General features: G+C 40.7%; 1 protein-coding gene across 2 annotated transcripts in view; it reads left to right on the top strand.

The window, feature by feature from the left end:
• LOC122787231 (cAMP-specific 3',5'-cyclic phosphodiesterase 4D-like) overlaps positions 1-25,713 on the top strand; it is a 1,697,022-nt gene that overhangs the window by 980,115 nt on the left and 691,194 nt on the right. For both annotated transcript variants that reach the window (XM_044053831.1, XM_044053830.1), the window contains exon 2: positions 25,495-25,686. In XM_044053831.1, the coding sequence (XP_043909766.1) occupies positions 25,495-25,686 (192 nt within the window). The remainder of the gene's footprint in view (positions 1-25,494; positions 25,687-25,713) is intronic.

Genomic DNA, 25,713 nt, shown 5'->3' with positions numbered 1-25,713 from the left:
GAACATTTGAAATGTCGAGTGTTCTAATATTGACCCGTTTTCAGCGAACGCTTAAAATATCGAAGAAACAGAAAACCAAAGTCTTTCCTAGGGAAAGAATTTGGTTGTCCGTTTCTGTTGCTTCGGTATTTTCAGTGCTCTGGTGGAAAGTTACGGGTCAGGTTCAGGTAAATGTGCGATTGTGTGGACATGTGGGTTAGGGCGGGTTAGGTGAGTTAGGGTTAGGGCTCGGGTCAGTTAAGTGTACGATTGTGTGAACATGAGGGTTAGGGCAGGGTAGGTGAGATAGGGTTAGGGCGTGGGTGAGGTGACTGTGCGATAGTGACGGACCTTAGGGTTAGGGTGTGGGTTAAGGTAAGTGGATAGTAAGTGGTGTATGTATAGTTTAGTGTAGGGTTAGGTGTATGAGTTTAGGTGTATGTGTGTGGATTGCTGTTTATTTGGTGTGCTTGTGTTGTATGTATGTGTTTTGGAACAGCAATTTTTTTCCCTAGGAAAAACTTTGCTGATGTTCATCGTGTTATACTGCTGCAGTCATCACACTTGGGTTATCCTGTCATCAGGTGGTCCCGCAGTCGGCCGAATCCCAAAGCCTTGGCCCGGCGTCAGCTGTCGTCGCTTCTTCCCTGATGTCAGTGCGACAGGGGTATAAAAGAGGCAGCCGACACCATTTTCTTCAGGCTTTCTTGCTGCGCGGTGCCCGAAGCAGAAGCAGTTCGCAAGTGCCGGTCGGCCAGCTCCTGAGATTTTCGATTCGAATTTCAGCCCGAAGTCTGCTCTAAAGCTAAGTACCCCATTGGGGAAACTTTTCTTGCCTCAGACCGATGTCAGACAAAGTTAATAATTGCGTTTCTTGTGGGAAGCAAATACCTCATAAGGAATTTCATTCTCATTGTATTCCTTGCCTAGGCCCAGACCACGACGTCTCTGGTTGTCGGTTTTGTGCTAGGTTCAACAAACGTACAATTAAGCGTCTGACAGATTTCGCCCAGCATTATTTTGGCAGAAAATGTAACTATAGCATGCCGTCAGAGCAACCGACATCAGAATTTTTAAAAAACGCAAAGATAAGGACAAACAGCCAAGGCCAAGACCAGTTACCGAGGCCTCAGCCAGGCTTGACGCTGGTTCTCCGGTTTTCAGCGAGGCGCCTATGCAGCCCCTGACTACCACTGATTCAGAAATTCTGACGGCCTCCCAGACCGATGCAGCTGGGCCTCAGGAACCGGTTCCACCTCACCCCTCGGACGCCAGTCCTGATGGTGATCCGGAAATTTTGGAAAGGCCTTCGGTTTCTGAAGGTGTCTTCAAACCGACAACTGTCTCTGCTAAGTCTTATGCTAAAGCTCCCTTGAAAGTTAGGAAGCCGGGTCCACACACTCCCTCTCAGGCCCCTATGGCTAAAAAACAGATGCTTAAGATGGCTGAGGATTTAATTACCCTTATCAGGGGATCCCGACTTCCCCCCTGACAAAAGGCCTAGACTGGAGGAAGATTTTCCCTCCTCTGACCAAGCATCCATTTCCTCAGGCAACTCTGAGGACCAGGATTATTCCTTCCCTCCTTATGAAGATTCAGATGCTGAAGAGTCCATTCCCTCTGTCTCCCCCCCTGAAGACTACTGTTTTGGGGAAACTTTACACACCTTGAGGGAACACTTCCACTGGGAAGGCCAAGACTCTAAGAAAAGACTCTGGGAGTTTCTTCTTCTTCCACAGCATAGACCCCTAGCAATTCCTCCAGTTTTAGACATTTTGGATGATGTTTACTCCAAATCTAGTCTAAACCCAGATTCTTTACCTCCAGCACCAGCTAAACCAGACAGATACTACCGAGTTCCTGACACTCATACGTTTCTATATAAAAGTTCTACTGCAGACCCAGAAACCATTTCCCAGGGTCCCAAAGGGGTTAAGGCCTCTACTGTTAAGAATCCACTTCCTTCTGAAAGAGATTCCAGAGCATTAGAAAGATGGGGAAAGAAAGTGTATACGTCTGCCACTTTGGCCATGAGGGCCTTAAACTGCCAATTCCACATGCTAAAATACCAACAGTACTTGCTTGCACAGTTAAAACAGAAAATGACCCCTCAGACAGATCAACCTGATTTCAAAGAGATACCGGATTTGCTGCATGCAGCAGAACAGGTGGGAAAGCATACCTTACAGTGTGGTTTTGATTCATTGGAAGCCTCATGTAGAGCAGCTGTCACACAGGGTCTGTAATTCGTAGGCATGCTTGGCTTAAAGAACAAGCCTTGCCAGAACATGTCAAAGCAAAGTTATTGGATGCTCCATTGCAGAAAGATGTTTTATTTGGTGTCAAAGCAGAGGAAGTTTTAAAGAAAATGGAAGAAAAGGCAAAATCTATGCAAACAGTTAAAGATTTTTTACAGGTACAACCTCCTCGTTTCAGCAGGAACTGGCCGTCAAAAAACTGGTCCTTTCCTGCATCAGACAGACCCCAAAGAGGTAGGTACAGACGCCCTAGGGGCAGAGGCCAGCCACAAGGTTCTTTCAGGCCTAGACAATGGCAAACAACATCTCAAAGAGGGGGAGACGAAAGATCTCAACCCTTCAGGAAACAAACACAATGACTTCCCTATTCGCCTGCCAAGCAAAATTGCCCTGGTAGCACCTTTGGGAGGAAAACTGGCTTTATTTCCACAAAATTGGTGCATTATAACAAAGGACAAATGGGTTCTGGATATTATTACCCGAGGATACAGATTTCATTTCCACACTTTACCACGGATGAGAGGCATGCCAAATCTGCCTCCACACCAATGGGCAGAGGCACAAGCGCAAATATCAGCTCTCATGGATATGAAAGCAATTCAAAAGGTACCTACAAAGGAGCAAGGTCAAGGTTTTTACTCAAGACTATTTCTAGTCCCAAGAAAGGACAAAGCCTGGAGGCCCATTTTAGACCTCTCAATTCTAAACACATACCTGGAGGTACCCAAATTCAAAATGCTCACACTTCAGCAGCTTCTTCCCATGCTGGGCAAGGAGTCTTGGCTGGTAACGTTGGACCTCAAAGAGGCATACCTGCATGTCCCTATCAGACAAGATTGCAGAAGATACCTCAGATTCTTGGCAGGTACAACGCATTATCAATTCTCTGCATTGCCCTTTGGCTTATCTACTACGCCCAGAGTATTTATGAAATGCCTGGCATCAGTAATTGCATATTGCAGACAACGAGGAATACAAATTTACCCATATCTGGACGACTGCCTGATCCAAGCAGACAGCAAGGACATTCTATTACAGCATCTGGCATTTGTAATACAGCTGCTCAGTTGCCTAGGGTACACAGTAAACAAAAAGAAGTCAAAGCTAACACCCTCGCAACAAATAATATTCCTGGGTGCCAGCTTAAATACAACGGCCCAGATGGCTTTTCTTACGCCAGACAAATAACAACAATTGACTCAATACTTCAAAAAGATGGCAACTTCTACCCAGCTCACTGCAAGGAAAATCCTGCAGGCATTGGGGTTCATGGCGTCCTGCATTCAACTACTCCCATATGCAAAGCTGCATATGAGGAAATTACAATGGTACCTGAAAAGTGTATGGTCTCAACACAGGCACAGCCTCGAATTAAGTGTACCTCTCATTCCATGCCTTCAAAAAGAGTTCCTATGGTGGGCTCAAGCACGTCAAATAAACAAGGGTCTTCCTTTCGTCTTACCTCCAGCAAACCAAACTATGATGACAGATTCTTCAGACTACGCCTGGGGATCACACATGGCAGGGCAGTGCATACAGGGCAAATGGTCTGCAAAACAAATGCATCTTCACATCAACCAAAAGGAGATGCTAGCCATGCAAAATGCACTGACAGCTTTCAAGGACCTCTTGCATCCAGGACAACTACTAATAAGGACAGACAACACCACAGTGATGTGGTACATAAACAAACAAGGAGGAACACACTCCTACCCTTTACGCAGACAGGCAATGACCTTGTGGAACACAGCATTGACTTACCAAGTGCAACTGCAAGCACAATTCCTACCAGGAAAGGAAAACATATTGGCAGACGAATTAAGCAGAAATATGGCAGATCCTCACGAGTGGAGACTAAACCCACAAGTATTTTCAATGATAACTCAAAGGTGGGGATGTCCAGACATAGATCTATTTGCCTCCCCCAACAATTGCCAACTACATAAATTTTGCACAAGGACTTATCACTCCTTAGCCTGGAAAGTGGACGCCCTATCATTCAGTTGGACAGCATTGGCAGTCTATGCCTTCCCACCACTACCTCTACTGAGCAAGGTATTATTGAAAGTCAGATCAGAGAGACCACAAATGAACCTCATTGCTCCAGATTGGCCATGCCAGCACTGGTACCCATTACTAAGGAACTTGACTCACAGCCCTCCATGGATCTTGCCTCAATTCCCACTACTGCTGACTCAGAAAAACTCTCTGATACTTCACAGCCAGCTCAGAACTTTAAATTTAGCTGCACGGAGAATACCTTGAATTTTCAATCAACACTTCTCTCAAAGGACGTCCAGAATGTCATTATGGAGGCCAGAAGGCCCAGCACCAGAAAAACGTACTCAGACAAATGGAAAATATTTTGTGCATGGAACCAGGCTAAAGGCCAAAATCCTTGGATACCTAACATTCCTCAAATACTGCAATACTTAACTGAGATGCTTCACCAAGGCCTTTCATTCTCATCCATTAATATCCATGCTTCAGCCATTTCAGCTCAATACAATACAGATCCTCCAATGTTCTCACACCCTTTAGTACGGCAGTTTCTCAGAGGGGCTAAGAATATAAGACCCCCCCCAGAAAGCCCCCAACACCAGCTTGGGACTTGAACTTCGTTTTAGAAAAATGAACACTGCCTCCTTTTGAACCAGCATTCTCAGCAGAACTACAATACTTGTCTTGGAAAACAGCTTTGTTGCTGGCTATTACCTCAGCATGCAGGGTCTCAGAACTACAGGCACTTATGGCAGTGGAACCTTTCATCATTTTCCATCAGGACAGGGTCTCTTTACGAACTAACCCTACCTTTATGCCAAAAGTAGTATCCAGTGTGGCTTTAAATCAGACCATTCATTTACCCACCTTTTATCCAAACCCCCAGAATAAAGGAGAAAAACTCCTTCACTCTTTGGACATTCACAGACAGCTACGTTACTATTTAGATAAGACAAAGACCTTCAGAAAAACTGAGCAACTCTTTGTATCCTATGCTACAGGTTCACAAGGAAAGGCCATTTCAAAACAGACCATCTCCAAATGGATAGCACATTGTATCCGCTTTTGCTACTCACACCATGGGAAAGCAGTGCCTGTTAATATTAGGTCCCATTCTATCAGGGCTACAGCAACCTCAGCAGCCATTCTCAGGGGGGTTCCAACCAAGGACATTCTGGAGGCAGCTACTTGGAGTTCAGTGGACACCTTTACCAAGCACTACCACCTTCCTTTATACTCAAAATCCAGAGCTGGTTTTGCCACTGCAGTGCTGCAGGGCATCCTAGCTTCGCCTAACCCAGTTTAGTACCAGACACCCATCCATAGCTTTGGGATTCAACCCAAGTGTGATGACTGCAGCAGTATAACACGATGAACATAGTACACTTTTGTACCTACCATAAATGTAGATGTTCAAGTGTATATACTGCTGCAGTCCAGGTTACCCTCCCACCATCCCCTCTACATACCAGGGTGTTAGTTATAGCTCCATGTTCATCAATCAATTGGATGCATGTCTATATGGTGTATTTGCTAATAGTTAGTACTATTGTTTATCTTCTAAGGAATTTTTGCATAGCTTTTTGTTTTGCCTTCTTAGTTGGGGGCACCTGACATCCGGGGCAAGAAAAACTGAAGAAAATGGCGTTGGCTGCCTCTTTTATACCCCTGTCGCACTGACGTCAGGGAAGAAGCGACGACAGCCGACGCCGGACCAAGGCTTTGGGATTCGGCCGACTGCGGGACCGCCTGACGACAGGATAACCCAAGTGTGATGACTGCAGCAGTATATACACTCGAACATCTACATTTATGGTAGGTACAAAACTGTACTTTCTGAATGTTCGATGTTTTGTATTTTCGATTGCTAGGGTTCTATATTAGAACACTCAACATTTCAAATGTTCGGTGTTCTAATATAGACCCGTAATTTTATGTTTATGAAAATAAATGTTTCTTATTAGATTTTCAAGTAAGAAAGAAGACTATATGTAAAGGCTCAAGTGCTTAGCAATGCAAATTAACACTTCAGTGTTAATGGAATTATACTTTATCCAAAATTTCCTGAATGGAAGCTGTTCAGAAGCTGACATCAGAGATTATTCTCTATATTATGACTGGTAGCCTGCAACAGTATTGCCTTTATTAGAAATAGCTTGAACAAATTTTGTTCCACAGAATGCTAGAATTCAACATGGATTACTTCTCGACATTATAAAAAGACATGATTTTTCTGAGCACCTTTTTCAGATTATGATTGACAAGTTTAACATTTGATTATGCATTCTTGATGAGATCTGAGATTTTGCAGCTGTTGGTTTGATGCAAAGCAGAAGGTTCTGGTGTTTCTTGATGCTGTATCAATGGTTTCCACAACTGTCAACTTCATTTTTGAATTCTGCAAAACTTCTGTGGTTACATAATTCTAATAATTCCAGGATCCCGTGGATTCCATGATCTTGATAACTTATCATATAATCCGGCAAACAGGCTGCCAGGCTGACTGACTGAGATAGTGGAGTATTACATGATGAAGTCTGAATAACATGTCCTGCAGAAAGGTTCATCTGTAGTAATGAACAGGAAGAAAAGGTACTACCAAAGTACTCATTGGGGTTGGGGAGTTGGCATAATGGTTAAGGTGTTAACTTGCACTCACTTAGTACAGGGTCTGATTCTCTTGTTGATAAAAATTGTCTAGGCTTAAAAAGGTCCAAAAGGGCAGGTATCCTAGTACTTACCTGTGATCCTATGTGAATCTAATGCAGTAATAATTTTCAGCAAGAAAAGATACTTTCTCTGGTGCAATAATAATTACCAGCAAGAAAAAGTACTGCACCTTATATTGTCAAAAGCTAGATATTTGATATAGTAGTAATGAATTGTTTGAAAAAGTATTATACCATATATTGCCAAAGTATGCTGTTCTGGTGCAGTGGTTAATTATTAGCAAGAGAAGATAATACACTTTATATTGTCAAAAGATGTGCATTTGTTATAGTATTAATAGACAACAGTGAAAGGTGTAGCTAATACCGCCAAAGGATGCCTTTCTGGTGCAGTTGTTATCAGCAAGAAAAGATGCTGTACTTTTTTGTCAAGGGATGTATAGAATAGTGTGTGTGTGTTGTACCTGTAAGAAACGTTTCAAGGACAGCACGTGCATATAAATAGTTAGCACGTGCTGGCTTCAGTGCCATTTTGAGAGTGCAGTCAGAGAGTGAGCATGTATGGGTGTGATAACTAGTTTGTTTATAAATTTATCTAAGTTAAAGTTATTAAACGTCAATCCTGATGTGTTTGTACATAATAATGCTGCTTGAAATGGACCCACAAAGACTTGTATATTTTATCTTGACTGGATGAGCAACAGGATGCATATCTAATGCAGTAATAATGAACTGCAGTTAGAGGTAATATACCTTATGCTGCTAAAGGATGCTTAACTGCTACAGTAATAAACATCAGCAGGAAAAGGTACTGCACCTTGTCCTGCTGAAGGATACTTCTCTGGTGTAGGAATAGTTATTGTAATTACTAGCTGATATGGGTACTGCACCTTGCACTGTTGAAGGTTGCTTCTCCAGTATAGGGTTAGTTGTCATGATATGGATACTGCACTGCTGGAAATGTTTTCCTGTTGCTGTAACAGTATTAATTACAAACAGATACCAGACCTTATAGTAGTGCTAAAAGATGCATGTCTGGTTCAATAGCAGCTATCCTCAGAAGACGGTATGTACCTTATACTGCTAAAATGATCTTTAGCTGGTAAACCAGTAGTCATCAGCAGGATGAAGGATGCTTATCTAGGGCAGTAATAGTTATCAGCAGTAAAATATACTGCATCTTAAACTGCCAAAGGATGCTTATCTATTGCAGTAATAGTTATCAACAGTAAAAAGTACTGAATCTTACACTGCTGAAGGATGCTTATCTAGTGCAGTAATAGTTATCAACAGTAAAAGGCACTGCATCTTGTACTGCTGAAGGATGCTTATCTAGTGCAGTAATTAATAGTTATCAACAGTAAAAGGCACTGCATCTTGTACTGCTGAAGGGTGCTTATCTAGAGCAGTAATTAATAGTTATCAACAGTAAAAGGCACTGCATCTTGTACTGCTGAAGGATGCTTATCTAGTGCAGTAATTAATAGTTATCAACAGTAAAAGGCACTGCATCTTGTACTGCTGACGGATGCTTATCTAGTGCAGTAATTAATAGTTATCAACAGTAAAAGGCACTGCATCTTGTACTGCTGAAGGATGCTTATCTAGTGCAGTAATTAATAGTTATCAACAGTAAAAGCACTGCATCCTGTACTGCTGAAGGATGCTTATCTAGAGCAGTAATTAATAGTTATCAACAGTAAAAGGCACTGCATCTTGTACTGCTGAAGGATGCATATCTAGTGCAGTAATAGTTATCAACAGTAAAAGGCACTGCATCTTGTACTGCTGAAGGATGCTTATCTAGTGCAGTAATAGTTATCAACAGTAAAAGGCACTGCATCTTGTACTGCTGAAGGATGCTTATCTAGTGCATTAATAGTTATCAACAGTAAAAAGTACTGAATCTTATACTGCTGAAGGATGCTCATCTAGTGCAGTAATAGTTATCAACAGTAAAAGGTACTGGATCTTACACTGCTGAAGGATGCATATCTAGTGCAGTAATAGTTACCAACAGTAAAAAGTACTGCATCTTACACTGCTGAAGGATACTTATCTAGTGCAGTAATAGTTATCAACAGTAAAAGGTACTGCATCTTGTACTGCTGAAGGATGCTTATCTAGTGCAGTAATAGTTATCAACAGTAAAAGGTACTGCATCTTGTACTGCTGAAGGATGCTTATCTAGTGCATTAATAGTTATCAACAGTAAAAAGTACTGAATCTTATACTGCTGAAGGATGCTCATCTAGTGCAGTAATAGTTATCAACAGTAAAAGGTACTGGATCTTACACTGCTGAAGGATGCATATCTAGTGCAGTAATAGTTACCAACAGTAAAAAGTACTGCATCTTACACTGCTGAAGGATACTTATCTAGTGCAGTAATAGTTATCAACAGTAAAAGGTACTGCATCTTGTACTGCTGAAGGATGCTTATCTAGTGCAGTAATAGTTATCAATAGTAAAAGGTACTGGATCTTACACTGCTGAAGGATGCATATCTAGTGCAGTAATAGTTACCAACAGTAAAAAGTACTGCATCTTACACTGCTGAAGGATGCTTATCTAGTGCAGTAGTAGTTATCAACAGTAAAAGGTACTGGATCTTACACTACTGAAGGATGCATATCTAGTGCAGTAATAGTTACCAACAGTAAAAAGTACTGCATCTTACACTGCTGAAGGATGCTTATCTAGTGCAGTAATAGTTATCAACAGTAAAAGGTACTGGATCTTACACTGCTGAAGGATGCATATCTAGTGCAGTAATAGTTGCCAACAGTAAAAAGTACTGCATTTTACACTGCTGAAGGATGCTTATCTAGTGCAGTAATAGTTATCAACAGTAAAAGGCACTGCATCTTGTACTGCTGAAGGATGCTTATCTAGTGCATTAATAGTTATCAACAGTAAAAGGTACTGGATCTTATACTGCTGAAAGATGCTTATTTTGTGCAGTAATAGTTATCAACAGTAAAAGGCACTGCATCTTGTACTGCTGAGGATGCTTATCTAGTGCAGTAATAGTTATCAACAGTCAGGATGCTTATCTAGTGCATTAATAGTTATCAACAGTAAAAGGTACTGGATCTTATACTGCTGAAAGATGCTTATTTTGTGCAGTAATAGTTATCAACAGTAAAAGGCACTGCATCTTGTACTGCTGAAGGATGCTTATCTAGTGCAGTAATAGTTATCAACAGTAAAAGGCACTGCATCTTGTACTGCTGAAGGATGCTTATCTAGTGCAGTAATAGTTATCAACAGTAAAAGGTACTGGATCTTATACTGCTGAAGGATGCTTAGATAGTGCAGTAATTAATAGTTATCAACAGTAAAAGGCACTGCATCTTGTACTGCTGAAGGATGCTTATCTAGTGCAGTAATTAATAGTTATCAACAGTAAAAGGCACTGCATCTTGTACTGCTGAAGGATGCTTGTCTAGTGCAGTACTTAATAGTTATCAACAGTAAAAGGCACTGCATCTTGTACTGCTGAAGGATGCTTATCTAGTGCAGTAATTAATAGTTATCAACAGTAAAAGGCACTGCATCTTGTACTGCTGAAGGATGCTTATCTAGTGCAGTACTTAATAGTTATCAACAGTAAAAGGCACTGCATCTTGTACTGCTGAAGGATGCTTATCTAGTGCAGTAATTAATAGTTATCAACAGTAAAAGGCACTGCATCTTGTACTGCTGACGGATGCTTATCTAGTGCAGTAATTAATAGTTATCAACAGTAAAAGGCACTGCATCTTGTACTGCTGAAGGATGCTTATCTAGTGCAGTAATTAATAGTTATCGACAGTAAAAGGCACTGCATCTTGTACTGCTGAAGGATGCTTATCTAGTGCAGTAATTAATAGTTATCGACAGTAAAAGGCACTGCATCTTGTACTGCTGACGGATGCTTATCTAGTGCAGTAATTAATAGTTATCAACAGTAAAAGGCACTGCATCTTGTACTGCTGAAGGATGCTTATCTAGTGCAGTAATTAATAGTTATCAACAGTAAAAGGCACTGCATCTTGTACTGCTTAAGGGTGCTTAGATAGTGCAGTAATACTTACCAGTAAGAAAAGTTGCTATACCTTATACTGCTGAAGGAGGGTTGCCTTATGAGCAAGAATGTGTACCAAACATACTGCTAAATGATGCTTATCTGGTATAGTACCAATTATTAACAAGAAAAGGCAATACACCTTATACTCATGAAGGATGCTTATCTAGTGTTGTAATAGACTCCTTACTGAAATGATGGCACTCTAAATGCTGACACATGGAAAAAGACCACAATTGTAATAGAGGAACAAATGTTGAACATCTTTCTTCTCTTTTAAACTTCTTTTTTGCACAGGGGCAAGCCCCCCTGCACCTCCTCCCCACACTAAAACTTGTACATATTAACTCCGAGATCACCATACCTCAGAGAAAAGGAAATATCCCAGGAGGTAGGAATCTTGGACATAGTATATGTAAGTCCATTTTTTCGGCAGTTCAGTGACTGTGTTTTGCGACTTTTCCTGACATTTGAAATGACTAGTTTAGTAGTAGCTGTTAGATGGAGCAGTTGCTACTCCTTGCACTAATATAGGATTGCTTACCTGGTGCAGTAGTAGCTGTAACAGGTATATACCTTATGTCTTATACTAATGAAGGATGCTTATCTAATGCAATCATCAGACAGGCAGAATTGCTGGGGTCCGGCAGACTCTCCAACAGCACTATCTGTTGATAGATGCAAAAGCTAAAATATCTTTTCAGAATACAGTACTATGTACAACAGAAATGGGAGTGATGTACGTAGCAAATGTCAAAGATTTAGATCTTGCATTGTGAGATACTGACTGCTTGTCTTCTGCCTCATTTATTCATTTCCCTTTGTTCTGAATCCTACTTAACTATCTGCTTATTTCATTTTTCTTCCAACAAGCATAACAATTTTCTTATGTATGCTCCATTCATTCTTGAATACTATCAGTGCTTTTGAAGTCATCACATCATGAGGAATGCTGTTCGGTCATCCAACATTTTTTCCTTCAAAAATGTATTTTTGTTTCTCTCTTGACTCTTCCAGTATGTGCCTTCAAACTGTGTTTTCTTGTTCTTGTATATCTTGTACATGCAGTCCTAGAGGCCATGTAAGGAGAAGGGACTCAAGGCTATTGGAAGAGTCCCAAGAAAAGCCACCAAAGTGGTACATGGGGAGGAGAGGAAAGAGTATGACCAGAAACTAGAGGAGCTAGAGCTCTTCTCATGAGAACCAGTAGAGTTCAGAGGAGGGGATGGTGGGTACACAATATCACATAAGAGAGGCTGAAAGGATTACTGTGAACAGGAAGGTGTTGGGAGAAGGGATGTAGGTAGCAAACTGAAAGGAACAACATCTGTCTGTATCAGGACAAAAAACATATTTTATGTAGAGGGTTGCAGACCTATGGAATGGACTACTGGAATGGGTGCTAGAGAGGAAATCTGTGGAGGCATGCAAGACAGCATGGGATAAGTAGGAAGAAGATAGTGCAGGGAGGGGGTGGGGTGGACAGGTGGATAAAATATGATGGAGGAAAGCAGGGATGCAGGGGAAGCGGAGTGTTAATTGAGCTTAAAGGACAGACAAGGTAGGCTAATCATCTCCTACTGCTTCCAGAGAAATGGAATATAAAAAAAGTATTTTTTAAACAGTTTAAATAGTGGACTGTATGGATTTTCTTCCTTAAGTGATTCTATTGCATCCACTTCTGCAGTCTTTCTTTAAGACTGTACATGTTAGCTCAGTGGTAGCAGGTGAAAAGTCTGCAACAGTTTTGTTATCTTATTTTGGTATGTCCAGTTCCATCTCATATGCCCCCTACTGAGAAAAAGTTGGTGGCCGGTATGGCATTGGAGGCTGTTACAACTGAGGAATCCACAGATAAAGCTGAACCATGTATAATTATCTCAGTAGGTCCAGTGGGCATTCCTTGAATACTACTAAGGGAGGAGTTCCAAAGTAAACTTATTGAGGTACATCAGGGATCTGAACCACCATGCTTCATTCCAGATGACGTCACACCAAAGAAGGAACACCCAAAAATGAAATATGTAACTTCTCCCCCCTTCCTCCTCCTAGTGAGAAGGAATGGATAAACTTTTCTCAAGGCCTGTACAAGGAGGCCATTATGGCCCTGAAGCTGACATTCTTTTCTTCTCAGCTCCCCCCACCCCATAATGTTGCTGTGAATTCCTCTCCTGAAGATGAGGAGGCTTCTTATTCAGATCATTCCCTGGCATATTCATTTCACTGCTGTCCCTGATGTGCAGCCTCCTGCTCCCAAAAGGCCAGACAGTTTTCATAAAGTCCCTGACTATCTTAGATTCTTGTTTAAAAATCCTGTACCAGACCCATCTGCAGTATCTCTCTCTTTTCTGATAAGCCTTTTAAGCTCCTACCCAATGCCAGTGCCGTTATTATAGACAAGATTTGTAGGGCTATGGATAGGTGGGTTTAAAAGGTTTATACCGCCTTTACTTTGTTATTCAGGACTATAAATTACCAAACTAAAATGACCAAGAATTTGATATCCATCCTTAAATGCTGAAACAAGGTAGTGATGGCTGATCTAGTTCCTATTCCCTTCCACCTTCAGCTTACTTTAACAATGTTCAAAGAAAAGGAATACGTAAATGTATTTCTTAGACAAAGATCAAATATATTTTTGTCTAGGCTATATTATCTAGTCTTCTGTCCCAAAGAGTATACTCACTGTGTTTAATGTTTTCTCTATGAACTGTAACTTGTGAATACTTTATATATTGACAATGTTCTTTTTCAGCTTGTTACAGCTGTCTAAATATTTGCAGTATGCATGTATAGATTCACACTGTAAGAACCGATTCTGAATTTTTACTAGGTTATTATGTCATTTTCTGTATTAGGCTTTGTAATAATGGTATTTGACTGTAACCATATTATGTCATTGAGGAGATATTCTCCCCAGGTCTCAGTGGAAAATGGGATACTATCCCAGTTGGACTTTTCAGATAAATGTCAAATAAAAAATAAGATTCTATCTGGATAAAATCAAATCCATTAGAAAATCTGATCAACTGTCTGTCTTCTTTATGCACTCAACATTGGGCCAGCCAATGTCTAACAAACTATTGCAAGCTAAATCTCTAAGGCCATATCCTCTTGTTATTCTCTGCATGGTAAATCCTTGCTCGTATGCCCTTGAGTTCATTCTAACAGGGCAATAACATCATCTGGTGCTTTGTGTAGAGGGGAAGCTGCCACCTGGTCCTCTGTACACACCTTCCCTAAACACTACAGGATTGATGCCTTCTCATGGTCTAGGGTGCTTTTGCTAGGTCACTCCTTTTGGGTCTCTTGGACAGTTCTGCAGCACACTAACCAGTCACCCTTACATCTCCTCCAGCTCTGGGAATCATCCATTCATTATGAATACTGTAACAGTGATTTCGGTAAGGACATAGTGCAGTTGTGTAAGAACTTACCGTAATAGTAGATGTCCTACTGATCACTACTGCAGTATTCCTTCCCCTCTACATTCCTTTTCCATAATCTCACCACCACTTTCTATTTCTCCTCCCTCTGCTCCTATTCTGTGGACACATCTTAGAGCACAAAAGGCCTCCTTACTACTTCATGCTTCATCCCTCCTAGCTGTCCATTCTCTCACTCTCAGAGGTCTTCAGGCTTAGAAATAGTCTGTGGAAATACACTTGCATTTCCACCTATGTAGCCCTATGCTTATGAGTTGAGGACACACTTCAGGCATATGATTCTAGGAAAGTAAAGTTTTAGCACCCCAGCTGGACGTCAGCAGTGATAACCTATTCATTATGAATAATGCAACAGTGATCAGTAGGAGATCTGCTTTTATTGTAAGTTCCACTGTCATCACACAACTGTTAGTATGGCTGCATTCAACAAGAGGGAAATTAATGAGTCATTAAAGCAGAAAGAGATCTGATGGTTGGCATGAGAAGAGCCTAAACAAATGAAGCAACAAATATATAAAGTAATAAAGTCAAAACGTAGCTAAGTGATGTTATTTTGATATTATGTGCATTAGTATCTCTGTGGCATTATAATAATTAGTTATTTTACTTATTTATTTATTTACTTTGTAGTACTGATGTGGTTTTGTTCTATAGCTAAGCTTTCTCCTTCACAGTATACATGGCATGCCCATGGAAGAGGACATTTTGTCTGTCCCCCTTCAGGCTGTCCTGCCCATTTACTTTGAATGAAATAATTCCCATTTACTCCTTTCTTTCTCTCTGAGTAAGTGTACTAATAATCTTCATGTGACAGTCTCTGGTTTATGCATGTTGTCAACTTTTAAACATACTTTAATTATCCCCTTTCTTCTGCAGGTACAAAACAATGCTTAATGTTGTGAAACTGGGAATTAGATGAAAAGACTCTTCCCCATTCAGCCCTTCTCTCTGTCAGTGGTTTCAAACTTCTTGGCAGATGCGCACTCACTATGCTTATGGCCCCAGTGGGGCAGAAGTAAGGCAGCTGTGACTCACACTGTACAGTAAAAAAGCAGTGAATCCCAACAGACATTAAAGTTGTGATACCAGTGGAAGAGTAAGAAGCTAAGACTACAGACTCCTTGCAGTATGCTTTTTTTTCTGGCTCAGATGTGTTATGTGATGCACAGACTCAGCTTTGTCTTACAGTTAATGCAGTGTTATGGCTATGAGATGTTAAGAAGTTGCTTCTTGTAGTACAGAGATTTATTTCTTCAGCCTCCACTTGCCTACTGTGTGACTTTGAGCAAGTCCTTAACTAGAAAGTGTGCTGGGGCAGTTGTTAAATTTGGATAGACTTTTCAATGGCCTCCTGGATTACATGCCTACTAACTACCTGTGAATTTAGTAACCTATTAATGGGATGCCATCTCAACCGGGGAGAGCAATGCAGAGAAATGACAAGGAATGAGGAAGCAGTAGAAGCCAGGAGACAGAGGAACAAAGTCAGGAGGTTATTGATAAGATACCATGGCAGAGGCAGTGGAAAAAGAGAGCTGCTATGAAGGTTAGTAAGAGGAAAGAGTAAAGGTCAAGGGCAGAATATAAAAGAAGCAGGAAAAAGAAAGAGTAAAGTTATATGGAGCCGAGAAGGCAGAATGGTGGACTAAATAAGTAATGGTGGGTGAACTTTGGTGCAAGGCAGAATTAGAAGTAGGAGGAGGATGAGGAAGGGCATAGCATCCAGGAGTAAGAAATGAAGAAAGAGTAAACGAAATCCTCAGAAGAGGGGACTATTATTCCTAGGTGCAAGAATGATACCAGGTTAAGACCTCAAGTAAAAGCAGACACTTCCTATTGCTTATCACAAACTTTTTGCCCTCCTCTACTTGAATCATTACACCATGAATAACTTTCACTACTGCTATTACTACTACTCTTAGAACACAGAGACTGTAACCAAAAGTCGTTCATAGGTGTGTACTAGGCTAATGGCCCTGGGGCCTTTACAAGCCTAGCCCATAGAAGTGCCCTAGCATTGTGCTGCCTGTCATTAGCTCCCAGTGCCTCTATCAAGTAGTGCCACTGGAGTGATCCTCTGGGTGAACTTTCTATTTCACATCCACTGATCAAGATTTCTCTTGAAGAGGGCTAGTGAGGTGCTCTGCTTGACATGTATGGGAAGTCTATTCCAGAGCATGGGCAGTCTCTGCGTTATGAATCTGTCCCTCCAGCACGTTCTGTTGATTGTAGTAATGAGATTGAGGCCTCTGGAGCTTGTGGTGTGAAGGGATTGGGATTTCTTTAGATGTAGCATTTCTAACAGAGCTGGGTCAGACATGGCTTTGTAAGTCAAGCAGAGATCACCTCTTAGTAGATGATATGAGACAGAGAATAGCTGGAGATTTTTGAGTCTGTTCATGTAGGACATGTGTTTAAGGCCTAGGATCCTCTTCGTGAGGTACTTTGGTGGCCTCTCCAGCTGTTGCAGGTGTCTAGTGAGGTACATGCCAAATGGGGCATTATACTCTATGATTAGTCTAATGAGGGAAGATTAGAGAGAAATGATGACCTCTTTCTTCCTGGATGCAAAACCCTTAGTGATGGGATGTGTCACATAGAAGGACTTTCTGACCACAGTGGTAATGTGGTTGTCAAAGGAGAGGTTGCTGTCAACCTGTGCCCCCCAGATCTCTTATAACACCTTCAGTGTTCAGTGGGCTCCCATCGACAGCGCATTTTTTGGCATTAAGCTTAAGGCCATGGTTTCGACACCAGTCATTGGTCGAAGTTAGGACTTTCTGTAGGATGTCTGCATCACTTGGTGAGTTAATAATGGCTCTCAGCTTGCAGTTGTCTGCAAATTTGGTCAGTCAGAGTTCCTCTGTGTTGGCCTGGACTTCTGAGAAGTAGATGACAAACAGAGGACCCAGGACCAATCTCTCTGGGACTCGACTTGTGACTGGTCGGCAGTCTGACTTGGAGTCCGCTACTTTCACACTGTGTGTTCTATCTGTGAACCAATTTGCAACCCACATAATGATACAGGAGTTGATGCCTAGTTTGATGAGTTTATCAGTAATTCATGAGCGAGGAATGGTATCAAAGGCCTTGGCCAGATTGAGGTAGGCTGTATGAACTGCCTTACCTTCATCCACCACTCTGTTGACTGACTCAAAGAAGTCAACCAGATTGAGCAGGCATGATCTACCTTTCACAAAACCAAATTGCCTGGGATCTAGAGTTTGGAGATTCCCTATATCCTTGTTAATTAGGTCCATGATGATGCGCTCCATAGCCTTACATATCAGACTCCTCAGGCTAATGGGGCGATAATTTCCTGGGTCTGTACTCGCTCGTCCTTTATGGAGAGGGATGACTGTAACAGTGCACCATTCAGTAGGAACAAAGCCTGAGGTGAGGCTGAGAGTGAATAGAGCACAGAGATGTGGTGCCAGTTCATTTTGCAATTCATGTAGAACAGAGCCAGGGATATTGTCGGGTCCCATGGAAGCTGTATTCTTCGCCTTAGACATTGCAGCTTTAACCTGTGCTGCAGTAATGCAGGGTGCCTGGCATTCTTCTGGTATTGAGATTGGTCATTTAGGGGGGGGGGGGAGGGATAAAGTCGGTACTGAATCTGTTGGCCAGTATGATGGCAGTATCTGTTGGCACAGTATAGGAGGTACCATTGCAGTAACTCAGAGCATTTTGGGGTATTGCCATGGAGATTATTGATATAACTAAAGAAGGCTTTATGGTTGTTTTTAGTGTCTGCCGCAATTCTGTCTTCATAGTTGACTTTGGAGAGTTTGATGAGGGATCTCAACTTTTTGTTGAGGTTAATAAGGGAATTTTTCCAGTCTTGGGACTTCACCTTTTTCTGCAACAGTTTCTTCCTTCTGTTGTAGAGTTTATTAATGGCAGGGGACCACCAGACTGGCTTACGTTTTTTGGAGGAAAGCTTCTTGGTTGTGTTGGGTATGGATAGTTTCATGCATTTATGTACGTGTTCATACAGTGCATTGGTGTATGATTCAACAGTCATGCATCTATTTTCCATTTGCATGAGTGCCGTAAAGTTAGCCACCTCTGTTTTTCGGAGTCCAAAGTTGGCTATGGAGACGTTTTTCATAGTGGATACCTTTGCAGGGGGTGTGGGCGAGATGTGGATTTCCATGGTGATTAGTTTGTGGTCAGATCTAACCAGGGAGGAATTTACTATTGGTGTAGAGCAACAGTTGTCCATGTTAGTAATAACCAGGTCAAGGATGTTGCTTCCTCTAGTGGGGGTAAGAATGAGTTGGTCCAGGGCATTGGAATTGATGAATTCCAGGAAGTGTTGGGCCAGTGCATTGGTGCTTGAGTAGTTTTCCTAGTTGATGGAGGGGTAGCTGAAGTCTACTAGTATGAGAGTGTTGGGTTGGACCTTGATAGATTCCAGGGTGCTTATGAACATGGAGTGAGAGTCTAAGGACATGGTTGGGGACCTATAGCAGACTATGACCTGGATTGCAGTCTTACCTAATGTTAGTTGCACCTGAAGTATCTCAGATGCATTATGCTGGGCCACTAGTCTGGAGGTATGCATATCATTTATGAATATGGAGACACCACTGCCTTTGGAGCTTCAGTCCATGTTTCAGGGCCATCGTGATATATATAATGTATGTATGAGGTTGTAGTGTCTTATAGTCTTTCTTTTACTTTGAAATACAGAAATCTCAGATTCAGTATAGACAATTAGCAGGGGCCCTTATGGGGAGGGTGCAGTGTTGGAGACAGTTTTGGAACTCAGTGGGTTTGACCCAGAATTGACATTTGCTTTTTATAGTAGTGGGGATCACAGTTGTGGTTCTTGCACTTGTCATAGGGAACCAAGAGAAACAGCCAGGAGGTTGTTAGGCTGAAAGAGGAACTGAAAACAAAGTTGGGTGTTAGGAGCAGGCTCAACACAGTCTAGACAAAGTGGTGATGGTGATGGAGACTGTATTAGCAGAGGGCTTAGCTGAGAAGAGGGGAACCAAAAAGGATTCAGAGACAGTTCCTGAGTTAACACTTACTGGGACAAAATAGGTATCAAAAAAGGGTTATAGCAAGTGGGGAATGCCTACCTATTATAAAATGTATGGGAATACTGACTTGGTAAGTGAATCTTTAAAACAAGGTATCCTTAAAGAGGTGGGTGTAGGGAGATAAGACAGTATGCTGCCCTGTTTCTGCTGAGGCTTAAAGCCAGCAGAAGTGTAAAGGAAAGGGTAGAGTACTATAAATGCTGGTTGAGAGACTGAGGAAGGCAACAAGGATTCAGAGTAGTTTGTGCTGGTAAAAATTCTGAGACAGAAACCTCTGGGAGACTCAGGTTCATCTTTAGCCTACAGGGTGCTGCAGTTCTGACAAACAGAATAAAAATGTATGCATGAGTGGTGATACCTTTAAACTGAGGTGGAAAGATGGAGAGGAGGTGAATCATCAGAATAAGACAGAAGAGGTCAGAATAAGGTAATGAAAGAAGAAAAAGAATGGAAAACTACAGATTTAGGAAGCAAGAACATAAAAGGATGTAACAAAAGGGCAGAGTATAATAAGTCTAGAGAGTGGATGAGTAGAAAATGAAGGCGGAGCAGCTAGGAGGCAGTTGCAGAGTGCTGTGCATGACTTTCAGGCAAACTAAGGCAATCTTTGGGCTTCTGCTAACACTTGTAGGTGTGTAACTGTGTGAAATTGTTTTCATTTTTGCTAAGTATAAGTAGTACCAATTATTTAAATATTGTCTCAAAGTGTATTATCTTGTGTACACATAACTAGTGTTTGCAGCATTGTCTACACCCTACGTTTGCCTTATTCATTGAACTAACGCATCTGACAAGTTATGCAATTCTGTTTAAATTAATAACTGTACAATTCACCATGCTGCTGTTATATTGCCATCTTTACAGTTTTCTCTTATCAGTGACTATTTTGCTATGTTTGACTGTTGTGTAGCTATTCCAGCTTAATCATCTGTAACCATTCAAGTTCCAGATAAACTTGATATCAGTTTCAAGCATGCACAGCCATTATTATCTTTAAGCTTGCAGTCATTATTTAAGAATAGTTTCCTTGCAGTTTTAATTGTAATGGTATGAATGCAGTTTATAAATATTTTGTTTTAGTGTGCCTGGAAACCACATAGATAACACTGGAAGCATTTAGCTGTCATTTTAAACAAGTTTTGTAGTTTCAAATTTTGTGTTTGTGACATGATAGTTATAGCCAGTTTAGCAACAACAAAGCTAAAAGCAGATAAGGGTCGTAATCAACTTAGCTGCAACAAAATTAGTTGGACTGCACCAAATAATTAAGTTAATTTTTTCTTTTTTGCACCAAGTAATGAAGTTAATTTGATTTTGGAATGCAAACTGTCAGAATCAAACAGAGCCATCTTGTGTTTAGCAAGCTCATTTCTACTTTGTGTATATTTTTGTTACTCCCTTCCCTCCTAAAAAATGTAAAACAGCAGAATTACTCTTCATAACAAGAACAAAGGCATGATGTACCACCCTCACCATATTAGCCACATTCCATGTTTGGGAATAAAGGACAATAGCAGAGGTTTACCACATGTTAGTGCTTCAGACTTGTGTGTGCCCAGCAATAATAAGCAACAGAGGCGTCCTAGTATAATTCAAAATCTATTTATGTTTGCAGGCTGCAGGTAGAGAGAGCTCTTTTGAGAGCCTGAGATTGCAATGTATTTTTATGGCTGTGAACGATAGAGGATAATAACTCTTACTCATGAACTGTAAAACTCTTGGGTAATGATGGTTAAGTAAGTATGGGATGCAGGAAGAAAGCCCTCCTGCACTGGTGGTATGAGGGCCTTTGAAAGGTCCCCTACAGTGATGATATGGGGGCATTTCAAGGTCCCCCCCTACACTGGATGGTATGAAGGCCTTTGAAAGGCCCCCTACACTGATGATATGAGAACCTTTGAAAAGCTCCTTACACTGGTGGTATGAAGGCCTTTGAAAGGCCCACTGCACTGGTGGTATGAAGGCCTTTGAAAGTTGCCCTGCACTGATGATATGAAGGCCTTTGAAAGGTCTCCCTACTCTGGTGTTATGAGGACCTTTGAAAGGTTCCCTGCACTGGTGGTATCAGGCCCTGGAAAGGCCCTCCCTACATTGCTGGTATAAGGACCTTTAAAAAGCTCCTTACACTGGTGTATTGAGGAACTTTGAAAATCTCCTTACACTAATGGTATGAGGGCCTTTGAAAGGCCCCCTGCACTAGTGTTATAAGAGCTTTTGAAAGGCCCCTTACACTGATGATATGAGGGCCTTTGAAAAGCTCCCTACACTGGTGGTATGAGGACCTTTGAAAGTCCGCTTGCACTGGTAGTATGAGGGCCTTTGAAATGCCCCTTGCACTGGTGGTATGAGGACCTTTGAAAGGCCTCCTGCATTGGTGGTATGAGGCCCTATGAAAGGTCCCCTGCACAAGTGGCATGAGACCCTTCAAACTCTTAGCATTCATTGAAGTTTTGTTTTCAGTACACCTTGAAGTTTCAGGATCACAAATCAGTTGTTCACACCTCTGAACTGCTTTATCACATCTGTTTCAGGCATAATGACTTGCTGGGTAGCTGCTCTGCATAATTCAAGCAAGGGTGAAGAGCAAAATGAAAAAGACTGAAAGCCCAGGGCTATGCCCTCTTTTGTCTGTAGTTCCTAGTCTGTGTTCTCATCATTGGGCTCTGATCCCTATCATGCTGGGTTTTGATCCTCTGGCAGGAAACAACCTGCTCACTCTTTATGCTTGGGATCAAGGTCAGTCAAAAATGTGTATCCTGACACTCACTTTTGGGAAAGATCATTTGGTTACAACCTGTAGCTTTCTTTTTTCTCCATTACTCGCCTGTCCTGTGGACATTGAATAAGTAAACAAGGACTATGTATTTGAGTCCTGAGAGTATTCTTCTTGGCCTAGAATTGTTTCTTTTGGTCTTTCCAAGTTGCTTGGTCACTCAGTGATGAGAAGGTCTCTGCTTTCTTATCTTTGAGCTCTTAGCCTTGTCTGCTCCCTTGCTGGATTTGGGCAGTTTGTCCATTCTGTAGTAGAAGATGGTTGAGTAGTTGTAAGAGAGCATGCTTCTATAGGTTGGGCTGATGCTGGCATTAAGCTCTGTGCTGATTTTTCCCATTATATTTATTAATATTCATACATGTGCATTCCATAGCAATAAATCTAAATAAAAATAAAAAAACATTCAGGCAGAATTGTTTTAGCATCTCTAATTTTATTCACATTAAGACACATAAATGCACATATAAGTTTTGACCATTAAATGGGATTGAGAAATATGGCTGCTTAACTTATACAACCCCCTGGCGGAGAATTATTATTTTCTGATCCCCTTTCATATGTAATTCCTTATCCATTCCTTTGCCTTGCAGTATTCTGTTCTCCATTCCAGAGCTGTACTGTTGAGACACCTTTCTGTCTGTGTTTCCTAATTAACTATTAGTGTAATTTTGTTTTATTGCTCTATCCTTAGTGCCTCCTCCTTCCCAGTGAGTTTCCAGTACTTAGCTGTGAAAGTGGCAACTCAGCTGGCAAGTAATAAAAAGGTCACTCAATCTCTGCTTTTCATTTTTTAACTTACCTCCTCCAAAAAGATAGTGTCCAGTATGCATTCTTTCCAATGAGATTATCCTATTAATTATTGTTCCGTCACATTCCCCCCAATAAAGGTAGCTGACAGCTTTCTTTTGGCAGCACCTCTGTCCCTATAAGCATTTCTACCCACCAGCTTAGGCTGCAGAGATATACCATTATTTGTGCTCTCTCTTCTTTCTTGGTCACATACAGATTCTGTGCACTCCATTCATCTACAAATCTTCAACATTTCAATTTCCTTCCCTTCCCTCTGGATCTTTAACACAGCTGTGGCAGGAACTGTTGTACACTCTGCCACATAGTTGTAAATTCTCCCTACCCATCTCTTAGGCCTGACTCATTTCTGGCAGCTTCCAGTTCCTTCCATCCCTTTTATGTTGGGTTCTGTCACCTTTCACCTTCTCCCCAGCACTTTATTCCAGGCTGAATACTGTGTCTTTAACTTTCACACTAACTTCATCTATATTTATTACAGTAACACATCTGGTTCCACTCATTTTCACCTGCCAATAGTTTGATACCCCAAATATTCCCACCATGTAACTCAGGATCCTTTGTCCTCAGACCTTCTACTACAGGGACTTTCAGCATATTCGACTTGAATACACCATAGGCTTGAGATTTCTGTCATCATGTGAGACACCTCAGAGCTCCCCCTTGTTGCGTCATGTTAGACTGATTGCATTGTAGGCCTGAAATCTCTGTGAAACATGCAAAACATCCTGAGTAACTGTTTTTACAACCCCTTGATATTCTACTAGGAATGTATAGTCATCTTCAAACATCACGTTTTCCATAGTCATGATATGTGTGTGTATTTAAACAGAAACCAACTTACGCAAGAAAAAAATGAAGAATATAAAAAGGCGGGTTTTTCCCCTGATTATGGGGATGTACCCCATCCCCCCCAACTCTGCCATGAAAGCCAAGTGTTTGAATTTCTAATATTTCATTACTAAAAGAAATGCTCGATTTTCCTAGAAAAATGCTCGATTTTCCTAGAAAACAAAGTGTTACTTTTCTGTGTTGGGTAGTTGACCTTGCAGTTTGTAAAATTAGTTTGAAGTGGTGTGGTGATGCAGGAGAGTGAAGCCTCCTGAAAAAAAATTATTATTTTGTTTTATTACATTTTGTCTGGTTTGTTGTAAACGTATTTTTAAATGGTATGATTGATAATTTTTTTTTTCCATAATAAATTTTTATTGATATATATTTTCAAAATACAATAAAATCACACACATAATTCACTACTATTATTATCAAAACTAAATACAATATCTACATGAAATGCTTCCATATAAAAATCGTCATTATTCCAAAAAAAAAAAAAAAGACACCAGGGAAGAAAAACAAAGCCTAAACATTTGTAGAAGTACTTTGCGTCCATACATATCATATATGTTTTCAAAACATTGTTTCCTCCACATATACATCCAAACTTTAATATATTTCTAATAACAGTATTATGCTAATATAATGTTAAAAACCTTTTCCCATATTTTCGGATTATTAATATTTTTGTTACTTTGCTTCAGGAGTAATTTATGTGCTAATATATGCTTTATAGCCACAAGCTTGAAATTATCCCATGATGTCTTGTCTAGTTCTAACCAATTTGTAGCTATATATAACTTCATCAACAAAAAAATATTCATACATATTATAGTTTGTGACCTAGAGAGCTCTCTTGGAGGAACATGTAGAATCATAAATTCCCATGATAACGTTGAACTTTGATAACCCATCTTTTGTAGTTGTGTTCTAAGAGAGTTCGGTATGATTGATAATTTGAGGTTTGATTCTGATGTATTCAAGTGTTGTATGGCAATTTATACTTCAGGAGAATTTCAAATATCTGAAAAAATGTTTCCCTTCTAAAAGCCTAGTAGGTGAATTTGCTTCAGCAGAATAAACTTGAAGTTATAGTGAGACATTGTAATTGTTGGCTGTCATAAGTCTTGTGACCTGAACCTTTGGGATGTCTTGAAATTGGATGGTTCTGGTGAGTATAATTTAGAAGGCTATAGAAATAAGTCAAACGGTTGTGGAGACGATGTTATTTCTGCACATAAAAATGAGCTTACATTCTTTCACAGACTTGAAAAATCCTTGTTTAGAGAGCAAACCATGAGTGGAAATGGTTCCATGCAGTGGTTTTAGTGTTGTACACTGTTTACAGTGGCAATGAAACAGACTATAGAAACAGTTCTGTAAACCATTTATTCCAATTATTTTTTTGAGAAATGCAGATTGGGTGTTGAATGATTGGTTCTGAAGCAAATTGATTAACTATCATTTTCCAAAGACTTATTTACCATAAAATGCAGAAATAAGTTCATTAAAGTCTTGTGTACTATATATTGATAAATTGAATTATATTTTTGAATTTTTTGCAATGTGTAACATTGATTTTTTTTCTTATACTTTTACAGTTTTGATGTGGAAAATGGCCTGTCTGTTGGAAGAAGTCCGCTCGATCCCCAGGCCAGTCCAGGCTCTGCTCTCATCCTGCAGGGAAACTTTCCACACAGCCAGCGCAGAGAGTCTTTCCTGTACCGCTCTGACAGTGATTATGATCTCTCTCCAAAGGCTATGTCAAGGAACTCCTCCATCGCCAGTGACCTGTAAGTATTTCTGATGAGTACCATAGC

The sequence above is a fragment of the Protopterus annectens genome, chromosome 13.part0 (assembly GCF_019279795.1).
Source record: "Protopterus annectens isolate FY-2018-M chromosome 13.part0, PAN1.0, whole genome shotgun sequence".
Taxonomy (NCBI): Eukaryota; Metazoa; Chordata; order Ceratodontiformes; family Protopteridae; genus Protopterus; species Protopterus annectens.
The sequence above is the reverse complement of the archived record's forward strand: the minus strand, read 5'-3'. Positions and strand labels throughout refer to the sequence as shown.